This window comes from Equus przewalskii, chromosome 17, assembly GCF_037783145.1.
Source record: "Equus przewalskii isolate Varuska chromosome 17, EquPr2, whole genome shotgun sequence".
Classification (NCBI taxonomy): Eukaryota; Metazoa; Chordata; class Mammalia; order Perissodactyla; family Equidae; genus Equus; species Equus przewalskii.
The window spans coordinates 39,958,566-39,978,039 of record NC_091847.1 but is presented as its reverse complement, the minus strand read 5'-3'; the positions used below and the strand labels follow the sequence as shown (position 1 = coordinate 39,978,039).

Below are 19,474 nucleotides of genomic sequence, written 5' to 3'. Positions count from 1 at the left end.
AGAAATATATTCGAGAGCAAGAAAAACCAGCTTGACTATATAACTTCAGAATAGAGTAGAAAAGTTAAAAATTAAGATCAATGAAAATTAAACCCCAGCCACTCTCAAATTATAATGTTATCCCCCTCTTTTGGGCTCATGTTATGATTAGCAACTGTATTACAGATAGAAGTTTTGCAAAATAATGAATAATGAGAAGATAAATTATTTTGCTGTAATAGAATTTTGCTTTAGTGAATTCAAGTAGATCTGAGGAATCCAAAACCTTACTTTAAATTGTAATTATCCTAATGTGATAAGTTGTTGATTCAGTTATTTAACAATTGAAAGGTTCATTAGTTCTGAAGTTTAATTTGTTGGTTAAAAATGAGGTTTGATGCAAGCCTGTGCATTTCACCAATGCATTTCCCACTGTTCTTTACTGGCATTTAATTACCCATAGTAACAGAAGGATGTATCAGCAAAGACAATCTAAAAATGATTTTTATTTCACTTAGGGACACAATAGCTCTCCATTCCCAACAGCACAGAGCACTAACTTTCCAAAACAGTACAAAAGGTCTTTCATGTCATGCTGTAACCTTCCATTCAACTGTTTCAGCTATGGGGAACAAATTGTCCATTCCTCAAACAAACCATGATACTATGACTTTGCAGTTTCCTTATCAAACTCCTAGTCATCCTTCACTTCTCAGCTTAAACAATACTTCCTGTAAAACTTCCCTCAAGATAAAACACTCCTCTGTGCGTCCATGGTACTACTATACACATGTATTAAGGTAACAGCAGTAGTTGTTTACACTAGTTGGACGGCTAAATTGTGAGTTGTGGAGGGCAGATGCTGTGTCAAGAATTCTTGCAATGTGAAGTCCTAATCTAGTAGCCAGAATACAACAAAAAATTACCAAATGATGTAAAACATTTTTGTAATGTACAATGTTCTACAATGTTTGATAATTTTGCACTATTAAAATTATTTTCCCAAAATATAAAATGTGGGTAACTCTTGAACACATACCAGATGAAGAGTTGTGTTAAATGGATATATGGAGCTGATTAAAAATTGGAGCGCCAAGGATGACTTTTTATGTCCAAGCTGATTATCTGACACCTGCACGTAGAATATATGTGTGTATCTATACAGGGGCATCTTTGTGCTTTATCTGGGAAAATAGGCTCTCCTGCCAATGTGGCAGAAAGAGAAATCACTTGTACTTAAATAAGTAGGAATTTTTAATCACACTTACTCAAGACATATGACCCAGCATGCAACTTTGGAAAAAACCCAAGACTTTGCATTCTGACCTTGCTAACATCCGTGGTATAATTTAGGGTAAAAGAAGAGCTGTAAAAAGTTCTTATCTAAAAATACTTGTAGTATAGAACTTATATACACTATTGTGTGTGAGAACCAGCAGTCAGCCACTGTGGGGGACATACTACAGGCTGAGTAAAATTTTAGGGTTATTCTGATCAGAATGCATGAATATAAACAATTGGAATGCGTGAATATAAACAATGGGACTTTACGCACCAATTCCAATTGTTTACATCCATTAAAAATTCATTCTGCAAGTATTATGTCCCCCAACGTGTTGACTGCTTCTCACAACCTCATCTAATTTAATCCTCACCTCAACCCTAGGAATTAACCTGTTTTTCTAAGGAAATCTGAAGAGGTTAAATAATTATGGCAAAATCCAGACTTACACCCAAATCTTCTGACTTTAATCTTCATACACCACTTGTTGCACAAAATGCTGTAGAACTGTGAATGAAAGTCCATTCCTGAAACAAAATTTTATCTCACGAAAAAAATCTGGTTACACTGTGTCTGCCTTAACAATATACTGTTCGATTTTTACACCAAAAATTTGTCTTTAACCTACCTCTTAGTTCTAAACAGAAATGGATAGATAGGAGTAAGAAAAGTGGAAAATGTAAAACAATGAAAAAAGAAAAATACCTAAAATACCTAAAAAGTCCTACAAGATCGAAAAGAAATGTTACTAAATTCAATTTCAGTTGGCACATTTACTCTTAAGTGCCAACGAGATTAGTCGCGACGAATTTATTACCAAGACAGAGACTGTCCCTATATATTAATATTTACATCCGTACGTAGGAAAAAAGTATTAATAGTGTAGGATTTTTTGGTGTGTGTACACGTTCATCTTTACTACGCAGTTTCATCAAAATGAGGGAGTATGCTACTACTGGTGCCTTCCGTATTTTTACTTCTTATGCCAACAGGTCCGTTTTTTATACATATCACCTATTTCAATTTGAAGAACAATTCACTACAATACAAAAGAACTCCCAAGTATCACGATATTCAAGAACCGGAAGGATCAATGAGCAAATCTTCACCCCATCTAAAGGGCTGGCCAAGTCTCTTCGATTCGAGGCCGGGTTGGCAGAGCCCTAACTCTCCCCGCCTTCAACACCGCGCTCTCTAAATACCACACTCGTGACCCTCCAGGCCCGCAGGGCTCCGGAGGACCCTCCTCACCCCGTCGAAGAGGAGGCCGCCAAAGGCCACACAGGGCTCAAGCCCCTTGCCCTCACCCATCCCCCCGTCTATAAGGAAGAAGCGCAATCCGTCCCCTCCACCCATCACAAACTCCGCCACGGGACGAAAGGCCACCGGCAGAGCGGGCCTGCCCCCGGCTGCCCCTTCGAAGCCGCGGTCCCGGATCAAGCTCCTCCACCCCAGCTAGAGAGGAAGGACCCAGGCGGGCGCTTCGTGTCCTCCCCTCCCCCACCCGCGGCCTTCACCAGAACCACCACCCCGAGAGGCAGAAACCCGAGCTTCGCAGCTTATTACCCCTGCTCCCGAGATGGCATTGAACAGGGCGCGTCCCGCTCGCAGCGACCACACCGCCGGCTACCTCCTCCGAGTTCTAGGCCTCTCAGTGAGGCAGAGCAGTCGGCAGCGAAGCACAATGGCGCCCACCCCTCTCCTGGATCCGGCGCAGAACCAGCCGCCAACGTTAAATGCCCCTCCCTTCTCCTCCTCCCCCAGTTTCGCAGACTCGGCCGGCTTCTCGCGAGAGTGGCGGCGCTGCGGCGACCCGAGAGCTGCGGGCGGGCTCGACGTACCCCGCCGCCGGGTGGTGCTCTGATTGCGGCAACCGTTGAAGGGCTGCCCTCGGGGAGGCTGCGAGGTGCCACCGGTAAGCGGCTGCGGCTGGTCGGCCGGCGGGCTGGCGGCTGGGCCGGCGAGCGTGCGGGCGCCGGGAGCCGGGCGCTAGAGGCCCGGCCCTGGTTGGCCGCCCTCGCCTCGGTGACGAGGGGCTCTGAGCCAGCCCTGCCGCTCCCCGGCACCCGAGTCCCCGCCACCTGCTCTTGCCCCCTCCGGCAAACCTGCGGGGCCCACTGCTCGAAATACTGCCTAGCTCTTTTTTTTTTTCTTTTCTTTTTTTGGCGCTTGGTAAGTGGCGCAGTGAATGTTTATTGACTTGAATCAAGCACTGCCTTTCCCGACCTCTCCTCTTCCCCCTCCCTGCCCGCCCTGTTTGATGTCTGCAAAGCCCTCTCTGAGGGTTGGAGCCAATTTGTCCGGGACCGTTCGTTTCTTGTAATTCGGTCTTGGTGATGGTGTACTTTTACAGTCATATCTTTCATAATCTTGATACTAATCTTTAATAGTGTAGCTACAGATTTTTGCTGTAAAAATTCATCCATTTAGAAAGAGGGAGGAAAACGGTCTGGTGAAAATTAGACGAAACTTTCAAAAACCTGTAAATGTGGTAAACTAAGCTGTAAATCAGTACTAATAAAAGGCAGTGGGTTAGAGGAAAAAGCCACAATTTATGTGGATTTAGGTGATATGTGGACTTTGAATAATATATCAAACATAAAAGTTCTTTAGCGGTAAAGATACGTAATTGAAACTTGGAAGCGTACTGATGGCACTTGATTTTTAAAGTGACGTATTTTATTAGGTTGTTTAAAGCAATTCGTTGGCTCCAAATAATTCCAATAAATGAAGTATGAGCTTTATATGTATCTCTTTGTCATCTCATTTGAAGGGAATGTGCTATCACTATCATCCTCATTTCACTGTCTTGGATACTAACAGACTGTGCTTCAGTTTTGTAAAACATTACAAATTTTAAGGATTTAAAGTTCGATTATTGTTATTTAAAGTTGGCACAAATGCCAGTCTAACTTTTTAGGATGTGAGTTGAAGATTAAGCATCTGGTATGGGATAAAGTGAACACAGACTACTTTTAAGGAAATTAATTTGTCCTTCTTATAAAAATAATTTTTTCCCAGCCTGTTTGTGTATACCTGTAGCATTGTGGCTATGGATAGACACACCCTGAAGCACCAGCCTGCATGGGTTCAAGTCCCAGCCCTACTTTTTACTACCTTTCTGGTCTTGAGTAATTCCTTAATCTTGCCAAGCCTAGGTTTCCTGTACAATGGGGTTAGTAACCTTAGCTGTCCCTGATAGTGTTGTGGAAAGGATTAAAGTTGCTGGAACATAGTAAGCATTCCATAATTGTTAGCTATTACATTCTATGTCTAAACCACTGCTAACATTGTTTTTCTGGGGCTTAATATTACATAGATCCCCTGAACATCCTGTTCTGAAGTGTATTCCACACTAAGAGGAATGACTACACCATTTTCCTGAGTTATGGCGGTCAGACTTGGTAGCGGTAACTTCTCTACAGAACTAAACCTGAAAGGGATGGTTCAGATTTTGGCAGATTGTGGCTTCATCTTCAGCCAGCACTGATGGTATCATCAGAGGTGAGTGTGGCACCAGTTTCCTATGTAAACAAACCTTCCAGACTCTAGTTTCTTATTGATGCTAGTAAACATGTAAAGACCACTGATAAGTATGTTTTTATTCTTTAAGAATGGTTATTGTTTTTTAATGTACTGTCTCTGATTTGAGTTTCTAGATAATTAACATTATCAATAAATAATTAGTGAGATTTTCCTACGTTAAAGACGACTTGTTAGGAATTGTAAGTACAAATAGGTACAATAGTGACTGTATTTTCTGAATGAAAAATCAGGACAAAATGATTTGACAGGCAACATATTTGAAATTGGAACTGTTCTGACCAATCTAGGTTCCATGGTTGCCTTTTTTGCACAGAGTTCCCCCACTTGACCTTCCTTTGCTGAACTTTTTATCTTTATGACCAACTCTGACACACCTTTTCTTATCCAAATATCTTAGTTCACCACTTGCCCACACCACTCACATTAATTTCCCTTTTTGAACTCAACTTCTCTCAATTAAGGTCTTAGTTACTATTATTATAATTTGTCTGTCATTTGACTCCGGTCATAAGAGCCCTTTACTCTTATGCTTAAGTATTTCTTCAACTACTTGATAGCTTAGAATTCTCTGTCAGATAGTGAATTTCAAAGTTTCTGTTTTCCCCACTTTTTATCATCCCACAACCTAACTTTCTAAGATGTTTCTCGATGGCAAGGACAATCTTACAGATGTTCTTTACTTTGCATTAAATGGTGTGATCTTGAAAAGGTGTGGTTATATTTGCTTTTTATAAATCAAATCATTTTCAAAAGTAGGTTATTTCTTAAACTTTGGAGGAACAGGAGGTAATACTTGGGATGAGATAAGTGTGCTTACAGGGAGGTCCCTGAGTTGAAAACAAAGGATGTCAGTTTCTTCTCAAATGGGAATCTAATTAATCCCCAGAGAAGGGGACCTCATAGCATCAACCAACTTGAGGATCTACTATTTAAACTTATGAGTGACTTTAGATATATAATATTTATTATTATTTAAAAATAGTCTATAGGTTGAGGACTCTTCCTTCTAAGGAATACATAGCTTAAAGATCCTTTATTTTAAATCTTTGATGTAAAGAATTCTTTTCATGTTAAAAATAATATATACCCTTGATTTAGTGATTTTGTGAATTTTAATTTTCCCCTCATCAAGTTTAATTGGAAGGTGCCACATTTAATAAATGAATATCCAGACATTCTGTTGGTTAGCTTCTGCTGGATTAGCAGCAATAATTTTCAGTCCCCAAAGTCAGTAGTTAAAAGGATATAAAAACAAGTAAAGAGAATACGATCTTGAAACCCTTCCTGAGAAACCCTTTTTTACAATTAAAGTTTTGGTCTAGATTTCACTGCTTCTAGGAACATCATTCCTCCTCATATAGTTACTCCAGAATGTCTGTCCTGGTTAGGAACAATTCCCAATTTTGGGGGCAGTTGGAATCCATATGTGAAGCACCTTTCACTCTCCGTGACGGAGACAGTATGGCCAACAAAGCCTAAAGTATTTACTATTTGATTCTTTACAGAAAGTTTCCTGATTTCTGGAGTAAACTGTAAAACCAGATTGAACTGACCCATGTTCCCTTAAAATAGTCAAGCTAAACGCGCACACACGTCTTTCAAATGAAAATAATCAAGGACTGTGCTCTGCCTGCATGGCCACTTCAGACTACATTTTATGAGACTGCAAGCCCAAGAGCATCCAAATACTGATATAAATTCCTTGGATATTCCTTCAGGAAGTTTGGTTGCAACCCCCTTTTTATCTTAATTTTTTTTCATGTCCACATATGTGTACAATTTTATAACAATGTATGTATGTGATTATATCATACATACTAGCAATTTTAGTATAGGTCTTTTCTTTTTTCTGCTTTTTCTTTTTTTTTCCCTTTTCTTTTCCTTTTTAATTTGGCTTTCCCGCCTCTATCTACTACTCTGCAATTATCCTTGTAAAATTAGTAAGTATCCTGCATTTTTTTTGTGTGTTTGTACAATATTAAAAGAATAGTTATTCAAGTGCCCAGCAACTGATTGGATAAAGAAGATATGGTATATATATGTACAATGGAATACTACTCAGCCATAAAAAGGGACAAAATTGTCCCATTCACAACAACATGGATGGACCTTGAGGGTATTATGTTAAGTGAAATAAGCCAGACAGAGAAAGACGATTACTGTATGACTCCACTCATAGGTGGAAGTTAACATATAGGCAAAGAGAACTGATTAGTGGTTACCAGGGGAAAGGGGGGGTGGGGGGAGGGCACGAAGGGTGAAGTGGTGTACCTACAACATGACTAACAATAATGTACAACTGAAATTTCACAAGGTTGTAAACTATCATAATCTTAATAAATAAAAAAAAAGAATAGTTATTGGGCTGGTCCAGTAGCATAGTGGTTAGGTTCACACGCTCCAGCGGCCCAGGGTTCACAGGTTCAGATCCCAGGCATGGCCTTACACACCACTTGTCGAGCCACGCTGTGGCTGCTTCCCACACAGAAGAACTAAAGAACTTACAACTAGGATATACAACTATGTACTGGGGCTTTGGGGAGAAAAAAAATAGAGGAAGATAGTCAATAAATGTTAGCTCAGGGTCGATTTTCCTCACCAAAAAAAAGAGGAAAAAAAAAAAGAGTTATATGTAACACACATACAGAAATACTCATATATAGAGAGATTTTTTTTTCTTCCTTTTTCTCCCCAAAGCTCCCCAGTACATAGTTGTATATTCTTAGTTATGGGTCCTTCTAGTTGTGTCATGTGGGATGCCACCTCAGCATGGCTTGATGAGTGGTGCCATGTCCTTGCCCAGGATTTGAACTGGCGAAACCCTGGGCCGCTGCAGTGGAGTGAGCGAACTTAACCACTCAGCCATGGGGCCGACCCCTATAGAGGGATTTTTTTTACCATTTATTTTATAAAACAGTATCAAATTTCAAAATGCATCTTCATCATACTTTTTTCGATCAAAAGTACCTTTTCTCTAAATCAATATTTCTATTGGTTGTTTATGCTTTCTTGTCTATTTGTGATAGATATTACCACTTTATCCTGCCTTCACAATATTCTTTCAACTCTATCATCTGTCTGTTGACTTGCTATTTAGTATCTTTTGCCATAGATACATTCATATAGTAAAACATGTCTTGGATTTCTTTTATAACTTTTGGATTTCTAGCTTAGCTTAAAAGGTTTTACCTATCCTCGGATTGTATCATGTAGTATCCTAGATTTTCTAGATTGTGTTTAATTAAATCTAATTAATTTTTGTAAATAGAGTAAGATGCTAGGATCCAATATTATTTTCTTCCCAATGGATAACCACTCGTGTCAGTAGTATTTCTTAAATAATCAGTTCTTTGTGATTAGAATGAATGTTTGTCATACACTGAATTTTCAAATTTATCCTGGATTTATTTCTGGATTTTCTATTTTGGAAACTAAACTATTCAGAACTATAAACTATTCAGAAAACTAAACATTGTTTAGCTCCTTTTTGAATCTTTTTCATGTATTAATACTATTCTGCATTTCTGTCACTTACCTATTCAATTATAAGGAATGGTAACTCTGTTTCCTCCAGAATCACCCAATACACTTAACTGGCTTTGCATCATATGGTACATGTTACATACACTACCAGCCTGCCTAGGAATTATCTTAATTTCTTTTTTCCACTATTCTTGTTTTCTTTACTCAACAGTTTGCTATGGCCTTTGAATATACTTCAGTTATTTAAAAACACCTCATCAATACTTTTGTACATCATAATAATTTTTAAAAAACTATACACATAGCATACTAATTTCTTTCTTTTTTATTGAGTTAACATTGGTTTATAACATTATATAAATTTCAAGTGTACATCATTACATTTTGATTTCTCTGTAGACTATGTCATGTTCACCTTAGTTTCTTAAGTAACCCTGTTCCCTATCTCAGAGTCCAATCTAAGTTTTTCACCATGGAAGTTTAGCCACTCTTGACAGCAATTCAGCCATTTGTATCATGGACAATATAGAAGAAATCTTACATTTTTCTCTATTATGTCATCATAAATGGTATGAGAATGGTGCCATGCTTTAAATATTTAGCTTATATTTGTTTGTAATTCTTAGCTTTTGCACAGCATATATAAATGTTAGTGGGGGCTGTTGATTTTGTAGTTGTAGTTTGAATATTCTCTTTAAAGCTAAGAACTCTGTACTTTAAAAATTATATTTTAATTTACTTTTTAGAAGATATTAATTTAGTACTTTTAAAATTTTTTGCATATGGTTTTGTCTAAATTTGTGGGAAGGCTTTTCTGGGGAAAGTGATTGTTTCATTGCTTTCAAGTCCATTAAGTTTTGTGGGGTTTTTTAGGGCTTAATTTTTTCAAATATTTTATTGAGGTCATATTGGCTTACAACATTGTGTAAATTTCAGGTATACATCACTGTATTTCAGTTTCTCTATAGACTGCATCGTGTTTATCACCAACAGTCCAGTTTTTTATTTTGTTTTGTTTTGCTGAGGAAGATTTGCCCTGAGCTAACATGTGTTGCCAATCTTCTTCTTTTTGCTTGAGGAAGATTCGCCCTAAGCTAAAAGCTGTGCCAGTCTTCCCCTGTTTTCTATGGATCACCACCGTAGCATGGCCACTGATGAGTGGTGTAGGTCTGTGCCCTGGAACTGAACCCAGGCCACCAAAGCGGAGCATGCTGAACTTAATCACTAGGCCACGAGGCCAGCCCCACCAACAGTCTAGTTTTCTTTTTTTTTTTTAACTTTTTATTAAAATTATGATAGTTTCTATTGGTTTATGCTTTCTTGTCTATTTGTGAAATTTCAGTTGTACATTATTGTTAGTCATGTTATAGGTGCACCACTTCACCCTTTGTGCCCTCCCTCCACTCCCCCTTTCCCGTGGTAACCACCAATCAGTTCTCTTTGTCTATATGTTTAACTTCCACCTATGAGTGGAGTCATACCGAGTTCATCTTTCTCTGTCTGGCTTATTTCACTTAACATAATTCCCTCAAGGTCCATCCATGTTGTTGTGAATGGGATGATTTTATCCTTTTTTTGTGGCTGAGTAGTATTCCATTGTATATATATACCATATCTTCTTTATCCAATCGTCAGTTGATGGGCACTTAGGTTGCTTACACGTCTTGGCTATTGTAAATAGTGCTGCGATGAACATAGGGGTGCACGGGACTTTTGGAATTGCTGATTTCAAGTTCTTTGGATAGATACCCAGTAGTGGGATGGCTGGGTCATATGGTATTTCTATTTTTAATTTTTTGAGAAATCTCCATAGTGGCTGCACCAGTTTGCATTCCTATCAACAGTGTTTCAGGGTTCCTTTTTCTCTATAACCTCTCCAACATTTGTCACTTTTTGTTTTGGTTATTTTTGCCATTCTAACAGGTGGAAGGTGATATCTTAGTGTACTTTTGATTTGCATTTCCCTGATGTTTGGTGATGATGAGCATCTTTTCATGTGTCTATTGGCCATCTGTATATCTTCTTTGGAGAAATGTCTGTTCATGTCCCTTGCCCATCTTTTGATCGGGTTGTTTTATTTTCTGTTGTTGAGCTGTGTGAGTTCTTTATATATTATGGAGATTAACCCTTTGTCGGATATATAACTTGTAAATATTTTTTCCCAACTAGTGGGTTGTTTTTTTTGTTTCAATCCTATTTTCCCTTGCCTTGAAGAAGCTCTTTAGTCTGATGAAGTCCCATTTGTTTATTCTTTCTATTGTTTCCCTCATCTGAGGAGTTATGGTGTCGGAAAAGATCCTTTTGATACTGATGTCAAAGAGTGTACTGCCTATATTCTCTTATAGAAGACTTACTGTTCAACATTCCAGTTTTTACGTGTTACCATACATATATGCCCTTTTACCCCTTTCGCCCTCATTTCACTCCCTTCTCCTCTGGTAACCACCAATCTGTTCTCCTTATCTACGTGTTTGTTTATCTTCCACATATGAGTGAAATCATACAATAGTTGTCTTTCTCTGTCTGACTTACTTCACCTAGCATAATACCCTCAAGGTCCACCCATGTTGTTGAAAATGGGATAATTTTGTCTTTTTTTATGACTGAGTAGTATTCCATTATATATATATACACCACATCTTTATCCATTGCTGGGTTGATGGGCACTTGGGTTGCTTCCATAACTTAGCTATTGTGAATAGTGCTGCAGTGAACATAGAGGTGAATATATCTTTTTGAATTATTGATTTCAAGTTCTATAGATAAATACCCAGTAGTGGAATAGCTGGGTCATTTGGTATTTCTATTTTTGATTTTTTGAGAAATCTCCATACTGTTTTCCATAGTGGCTGCACCGGTTTGCACTCCCACTAGCAGTGTATGAGGGTTTCCTTTTCTCCACATCCTCTCCAACACCTGTTATTTCTTCTCTTGTTAATTATAGCCGTTCTGACGGGTGTGAGGTGATATCTTCATTGGAGTTTTGATTTGCATTTCCCTAATAAATAGTGATGTTGAACATCTTTTCAAGTGCCTGTTGGACATCTGTAGATCTTCTTTGGAAAAATGTCTGTTCAGATCCTCTGCCTGTTTGTTGATTGGGTTGTTCATGTTTTTTTTGTTGAGTTGTACAAGTTCTTTATGTATTTTAGAAGTTAACCCTTTGTTGGATATATGATTTGTAATTATTTTCTCCCAGTTCGTGGGTTGTCTTTTTGTTTTCTTTCCTTTGCCGTGCAGAAGCTTTTTAACTAAAAAATCTAGACTAAAAAAAATATTCGTTTGCTTTTTGTTCCCATTGCCTGAATAGACATGGTATTCAAAAGGATACTGCTAAGACCAATGTCAAAGAGTGTACTGCTTGTATTGTCTTCTAAGAGTTTTATAGTTTCAGGTCTTATTCAAGTCTTTAGTCCATTTTAATTTTTTGTGTATGGAGTAAGATAATGGTTTACTTTTACTCTTTTGCATGTGACTGTCCAGTTTTCCCAACACCATTTTTTGAAGAGACTTTCCTTTATCCATTGTATGTTCTTGGTTCCTTTGTCAAAGGTTAGCTATCCATAGATGTGTGGTTTTATTTCTGGGCTCTCAATTCTGTTCTGTGTGTCTGTTTTTGTGCCAGTGCCATGCTGTTTTGATTACTATAGCTTTGGAGTGTATTTTGAATTCAGGGAGTATGGTAACTCCAACTTTGTTCTTTTTTCTCAGGATTGCTTTGCCTATTCAGAGTCTTTTGTTGTTCCATATAAATTTTAGGATTCTTCTGTTTCCTACAAATGTCATGGGGATTCTGATTGAGATTAGATTGCTTTAGATAACATGGACATTTTAACTATGTTTATTGTTACAATCCATGAGCATAGAATATCTTTCTATTTCTTTATGTCTTCTTCAGTTTCTTTCAGTAATGTAGTTTCAGTGTGTAAGTCTTTCAAAAATATGGAACTCTTCAATTTTAGTATACGTGCTGCCAAAATGAGCTCTAAGTATTTTTTTTTAAAGATTTTATTTTTTTCCTTTTTCTCCCCAAAGCCCCCCCATTACATAGTTGTATATTCTTCGTTGTGGGTCCTTCTAGCTGTGGTATGTGGGACGCTGCCCCAGCGTGGCTCGATGAGCAGTGCCATGTCCGCGCCCAGGATTCAAACCAACGAAACACTGGGCCACCTGCAGCGGAGCGTGTGAACCCGACCACTTGGCCACGGGGCCAGCCCCTATTAAGTATTTTTTTAATCTTATGATCTTTGTCTCAAATAGTTACTTGAATTGAAAGTTTTGAACATGTGTTTGCGTATTAGGGTCCTAGGATATGAATGAAATATGAAATATAATTTTATTTTAGTGAATATTTTGTTTCCTCTTATGTAAAGATATCACACATGTGATACTTACATATGTCAAAGAAAAAGGTACAGAAAGAACTGAAAAAAACCTACAATACTTTGCTTCTAAAACAACCGAAATGAGAGAAAAGCAACTCTTAGACATTGAATAGAAGGTTTTATGCCCTCTGTAGAAGACTTTTGTTTTTTTGCTAGCAGAACCAAATGTGGAATTTAAGCTTTGTTGACAGCAAAATTGGCATACACTATCTTTGCAATATTCCTAACTTATTTTATGCAGGAAAATAATGGAATAGAAAAGAAGTGAATGGAAAAGAAATGAACAGAAATTATTAATACAAGGTAGATGAAAAAAGGAAAAATGCTTTTAAGAAGGATAGCATGTAAAGTAGATTTTTAAAATACAGATACCACTATTAAAATTTACATTGTAATTTTTAAAGTAGTAATTAAAAGAACATTTCCTTTTTTTCCTAAATCTTTAAGAAAAATTTTGAATTTAGCATCCCATCAATTCATACAGATGAATGAGTAAATTACCTTTATTTATGGAAAAAAAATGATATAGGTCCTCAGTCCTTAAGAATGGGACCATATATTCCTGTTAAAAATCAAGTGATAATGCTTCCAGTTTCTGGTTCCACATGTAAGGAGCTTGGATGTCCCAACTTCATGCTGAAACAAGTAAAAAGCTGAACAGACTGAAAAATCACCAACTCTCCTTAGATCTGTAAGAGGTGGGAGGGCACAAGGCAAACCGCTACCCCCAAAATTTGAGAAACAGGCAAATACTGATGGTTGCAGCTTACGGGGGCAGAGACTCAGGAGCAGAAACTACCACAGGAACTAGTGCTTGGGTAGGAAAACCTAGAACTTAATTGATGAATGTCTGGAGGCTCACTGTGGACAAGTCTGAGAGTTAAAAACTCTAGGGAGACCTAGTCATAAGGGGGATCCCACAATATTGTGAGATTCACCTCCAGGAACTTGACCATATTACCACAGTAAATTTCAGAGAAAAATCCCCTCAGACTTCTGGCAAGGGGGAGAGGGGAGGAACCATTTTGAAATAAACCAGAGCACTCTATTCTTAGCAAAACCTGCCTTCAGGAGAAACTAGTTAACTAGAGCTTAACTGACCTCAGGAGGAAACCCAACTCCAGCCAGCTCTAGCTGTTCTGTCCCACCTCAGGGGGTGGAAAAATACTGAGAAACTTGTGAAGTTCACAGTCCAGAGGCATTGGCTCACTAAAAGACTGAGACCTAATCATGATCCTATAGAACACTTCCCTTTCTCTCGATCCTCACCACTACGTTACTAAAGGCCTATTTATAGCACTTCCTTTTACTCAGTCTGTTGTGTTTGGCTATCAAGAAAAAAGTACAAGGTACCAAAAGGCAAAAAACACAATTTGAAGAGACAGAGCAAGCCTCAAAACCAGTTGTGGCAGATGTTGGAATTATCAGAATAGGAATTTAAAACAACTATAATTAATATGCCAAGGGCTCTAATGGATGAAGTATACAGCATACAAAAACAGCTGGGCAATGTATGCAGAGACGATGGAAACGCTAATAAAGAATCAATATGAAAAGCTAGAGATAAAAAACACTGTAACAGAAATGAAGAATATGTTATTTTATTTTATTATTTTTTTTTAAAGATTGGCACCTGAGCTAACAACTGTTGCCAATCTTCTTTTTTTCCCCCTGCTTTTTTCCTCAAATCCCCGTAGTACATAGTTGTATATTTTAGTTGTGTGTCCTTCTAGTTGTGGCATGTGGGATGCCGCCTCAGCGTGGCCTGATGAGCGGGGCCATGTCCACGTCCAGGATCCGAACCAGCGAAAACCTGGGCCGCCGAAGCCGAGAGTGTGAACTTAACCACTCAGACACGGGGCCGGCCCAAGAATATGTTTGATGGGTTTATTAATAGACTAGTCCTGGCTGAGGAAAGAATCTCTGAGCTAGAGGATACATCAGTAGAACCCTTGAAAATGAAAAATCAAAGAGAATAAAGACTAAGAAAAAAAACCGGAACAGAATATCCGAGGACTGTGGAACAACTAGAAAAAGAGAAGAAAGAAAGGAACAGAAGAAATATTTGAAAGAATAACGATTGAGAATTTCCCCCAAATTAATGTCGGACACAAAACCACAGATCTGGGAAGCTCAGAGAACACCAAGGAAGATCAATGTCCAAAAAATTACACTTTGGTATATCACTTTCAAATTACAAAAAAATCAAAGATAAAGAAAAAATCCTGAAAGAAGCCAAAGTTAAAAATCACTTTACTTATAGGAAACAAAGGTAAGAATTATATCCAACTTCTCTTCAGAAGCTTATGCAAGCAAGAACAGAGTGGACTGAAATATTTAAAGTGTTGAGAGAAAAAACTCACCAACTTAGTATTCTGTAACATGTGAAATTACGTTCAGAACCAAAGGAGAAATCGACGTAGAAAAATTGAGGAAATTTGTTGCCAATAAACCTGGCTTGCAAAAAATGTAGAAAGAAGTTCTTTATAGAGAAGGAAAATCCCATGTTCAGAAAGTCAGATCTGTAGAAAGAAAGGAAGAGCATTTAACAAGGAAAAAGTGAAAGTAAAATAAGAATATTTTTCGTATTCTTAATTGATCCAACGGATAGCAGTTTGTTCAAAATAATAGTACCAAGAATATATTAGATTGTGTATACTTATTTAAATGTCTTATGTATGTGTATATATATGTTTATGTACGTTTATATATAAGTGAAATGAATAACAGCAATGACACAAGGGACTGGATGAAGGAATTAGGATTATTTTGTTATTATGAGATATACTTCCTGTGAAGTGGTGTAGTAATATTTGAAAGTGAATTTGGATTAGTTGTAAATGTATGTTGAAAACTCTGGGGAAACCAGTAAAAAAAAGCAAAAAAAAACAACCTATAAATGATATACTAAGAAGGAGGAGAAAATAGAATCATGTGAAATGCTTAATTAAAACCACAAGAATGCAGGAAAAGAGTAGAAGACCAAAATACTAACAAAGAACAAGGACAACAAATAGAAAACAGTAGTGAATATGGTAGATATTAATACAGCTATATCACTAACCACTTTGAATGTCAGTGGTCTATATGCACCAATTAAAAGATAGAGATCACCAGATGGATGAACAAACAAGACCCAACTATATGTTGTCTATAAAAAAAACCCGCTTTAAATATAAAGAAACATATAGATTAAAAGTAAGTGGATGGAGAAAAATATACTATGCTAACACTAATCAAAAGAAAGCAGGAGATAGCTGTTTTAATTTCAGACAAAGCAGACTTCAAAGTAAGGAAATTTATCAGAGTTGAAGAAGATTAGATAATGATAAAGGGGTCAATTCTCTAAGAAGATATAACATTCTTAATGTGTATGCATCTAACAACAAAGTATCAAACTACATGAGGCAAAAATTGATAGAACTGCGAGGAGAAATAGATGAATTTATACTGTCATAGTTGGAGACTTCCATACTCCTCTCTCAGGAATGAACAGATCAGATCCAGCTGGCAGAAAATCAGTGAGGACATATTTGAACTCAACACCTTCAATCAACTGGATGTAATTGGCATCTATCAACTGCTTCATCCAAAATAGCAGAATTCACATTTTTCTCAAGCTCACAGGGAACATGCACTAGAAAACACAACTTAATGAATTTAAAAGAGTGCAAATCATACAATGTCTGCTCTCAGACCATAATGGAATTAAACTAGGAATCAGTCACAGAAAGACAGCTAGAAAATCTCAGAATCCACAGAGATTAAACAACACACTTCTAAACAACATGGGTCAAGAAGAAATCTGAAGAGAAATTTAAAAATATTTTGAGAGGTTGACCCTGTGGCCTAGTGGTTAAGTTTGGCATCCTCCGCTTCAGCGGCCTGGATTCATTTCCTGGCCTTGGGCCTACACCACTTAGCAGCCATGCTGTGGCAGCAATCCACATATGAGGTGGAGGAAGGTGGGCACAGATGTTAGCTCAGGGCAAATCTTCCTTAAGCAGAAAGAGGAAGATTGGCAACAAATATTAGCTGAGGTGAATCTCCCTCAGCAGAAAAAAAAAAAAAATTGAGCTTAATGAAAAAGAAAACAACTTCGCAAAATTTGTGTGATGCAGTGAAAGCTGTGGTGTCAGGAAATTTATAGCATTGAATGCATATATTAGAAAAGAAGAAAAATCTAAAATCAGAAAATTTCCACCTTAGGAAATAAGAAAAAGGAAGAGCAAATGAAATCTAAAGTAAGCAAAATAAAAGAAATTATAAGAATTAGGACAAAAATCAATGAAATTGAAACCAGGAAATCAATTGAGAAAATCAATGAAACCAAAAGCTGGTTCTTTGAAAAGATCAATAGAATTGATAAGTCTCTAGCCAGGCTAACAAAGAAAAAAGAGAGGCCACAATTTACTAATATTAGAAATCAAAGATAGGACATCACTACAGATTCCCTTAAAATTGAGAGAATAATAAAGGACTTCTGTGAATAACTCTATGCCCATAAATTTGATTACCTAGATGAAATGGACCAATTCCTTTAAAGACACCCCATCTTTCAAAACTCACAAAGAAATACATCATCTCAATAGGCCTATATCTAGTAAAGAAATTGAATCAATAATTCATAACCTTCCAAAGAAGAAAGCACGAGGCACACATGGGTTCACTGGTGAATTCTACCAAACATTTGAGAAAGAAATCATACCAATTCTCTACAATCTCTTTCAGAGGATAGAAGTAGAAGGAATACTTTTTTAAAAAAATTTTTTTAATTGAGTTCATAATAGTTTACATCAATGTGAGATTTTAGTTGTACATAATTTCTTGACTGTCACACATAGTGCTCCCCTTCATCCCCTGTGCCCCACTGAACCCCCTTCCCCTGGTAGCCACTGAACTGTTTTCTTTGTCCATGTGTTTGTTCGTATTCCACATATGAGTGAAATCATCTGGTGTTTGTCTTTCTCAGGCCAGCTTATTTTGCCCAGCATAATTCCCTCTAGGTCCTTCCATGTTGTTGCAAAAGGGATGCATTTGTCTTTTTTATGACTGAGTAGTATTCCACTGTGTGTGTGTGTGTGTGTGTGTGTGTGTGTGTGTGTGTGTGTGTATGTATGTATCTTCTTTATCCCAATCATCATCAGTCACTGGGCACTTGGATTGTTTCCATGTCTTGGCTATTGTGAATAGTGCTGCAATGAACATAGGGGTGCATATGTTACTTTGGATTGTTGATTTGAAGTTGTTTGGGTAGATACCCAGTAGTGGGATAGCTGGGTCGTATGATAGTTCTATTTTTAGTTTTTTGTGGAATCTACATACTGTTTTCCATAGTGGGGTGGCTGCACCAGTTTTCGTTTCCATCAGCAGTGTATGAGGGTTCCCTTTTCTCCACACCCTTCCCAAAATTTGTTATTTTTAGTCTGAGTGATGATAGCCATTTTAACAGGCGTAAGGTGGCATCTTAGTGTAGTCTTGATTTGCATTTCCCTGATGCTTAGTGATGTTGAACATCTTGCAGAGGGAATGCTTCTTAACTCACTCTCACCACTATACACCTGTAAGAATGGCCAAAATCTGGAACACTGACAAACCAAATACTGATGAGGATGTGGAACCGCAGGAGCTCTCGTACGGTGCTGGTGGGAATACAAAGTCGTAAAGCCACATTGGAAGACAGTTTCTTACAAAACAAAAATGATTTCTTAGAAAATGAAACAGTCTGACCATATAATCCAGCAATCTCACTACTTGTTATTCACCTAGAGGAGTTGAAAACTCATGTCCATACAAATACCTGCACGTGAATGTTTATAGCAGCTTTATTCATAATTGCCAAATCTTGGAAGCAACCAAGATGTCCTTTAGTAGGTAAAAGGATAAGTACACTGTAGTACATCCAGGCAATGGAATATTACTCAGTAGTAAAAAGAAGTGAGCTATCAAACCATGACATGGAGGGAACTTAAATACATACTGCTAAGTGAAAGAAGCCAATCTGAAAAGCCTACATATTGTGTGATTGATTCCAAGTATATGACATTCTGGAAAAGGCAAAACCATGGAGACAATGAGAAGATTACTAGTTGCCACAATAGGAGCTGGGAGAGATGAAGAGGCATAGCAGAGAGGATTTTTAGGGCAGTGGAAATGTTCTTTATGATATTATAATGATGGATATATGTCATATACTTTTGTCCAAACCCATGGAATATACAACACTAAGAGTGAACCCTGAAGTAAACAGTGGACTTTGGGTGATAATTATTTGTCAATGTAGGTTCATCTTTGGTAAAAAAAAAAAAAAAGGTACCAATTTGGTGAGTGATGGTGACAATGGGAGAAGCTATTCATGTGTGGAGCTATTCCTGTGTGGTGGCAGGGGGAAATATTTGTACTGTCCTCTCAATTTCATTTGTAAAACTGCTCTTAAAACATAAAAAATCAAGAAATATATTAGAACAACCTTCATTATTACTAACAAAAAATTATTGTTTAGAGAAAAAATAAAAATTTAGCATATTCTATGTTTGCATCTGTAAATGAATGCATTCTTTTAATATATACACTGTAAAATGTATAGATACATTTTGTTTTATAATAAACATGTTTTTTGCTTGGTCACTGTTATTCTAACATTATTCACATTTAGATTTGATTTGTAGAAAACTTTATGATATTCTTTTTGATTGCCATTGATTAGAAATATTTTTTTGTAGTTTCTATTAAAAACTAAGCATTGCTTTATTTAGCACATCGAAATTGTTTTGTATTTTATTTTTTATTTTATTTATTT

At 37.3% G+C, this 19,474-nt stretch overlaps 2 protein-coding genes across 11 annotated transcripts in view; one reads left to right on the top strand and one right to left on the bottom strand.

Moving 5' to 3' along the window:
• The window catches only part of MARCHF7 (membrane associated ring-CH-type finger 7), a 52,001-nt gene extending 48,858 nt beyond the window's left edge, over positions 1 to 3,143 (bottom strand). For 5 of the 10 annotated variants that reach the window (XR_011528377.1, XR_011528379.1, XM_070580031.1 and 2 more), the window contains exon 1: positions 2,828 to 2,967. The gene's annotated coding sequence lies outside the window, so the exon portion shown is untranslated. Of the gene's footprint in view, positions 1 to 1,710; positions 1,789 to 2,827 lie in introns of all 10 variants that reach the window. The other 5 variants (XR_011528378.1, XM_070580032.1, XM_008513702.2 and 2 more) reach the window with 3 other exon arrangements.
• LOC103546832 (uncharacterized) overlaps positions 1 to 19,474 on the top strand; it is a 42,454-nt gene that overhangs the window by 6,798 nt on the left and 16,182 nt on the right. The window contains exons 3-4 of the mRNA XM_070579461.1: positions 2,483 to 3,433; positions 4,581 to 4,765. Coding sequence (XP_070435562.1) covers positions 2,483 to 3,433; positions 4,581 to 4,589 — 960 coding nt within the window. The 3' untranslated portion in view covers positions 4,590 to 4,765. The remainder of the gene's footprint in view (positions 1 to 2,482; positions 3,434 to 4,580; positions 4,766 to 19,474) is intronic.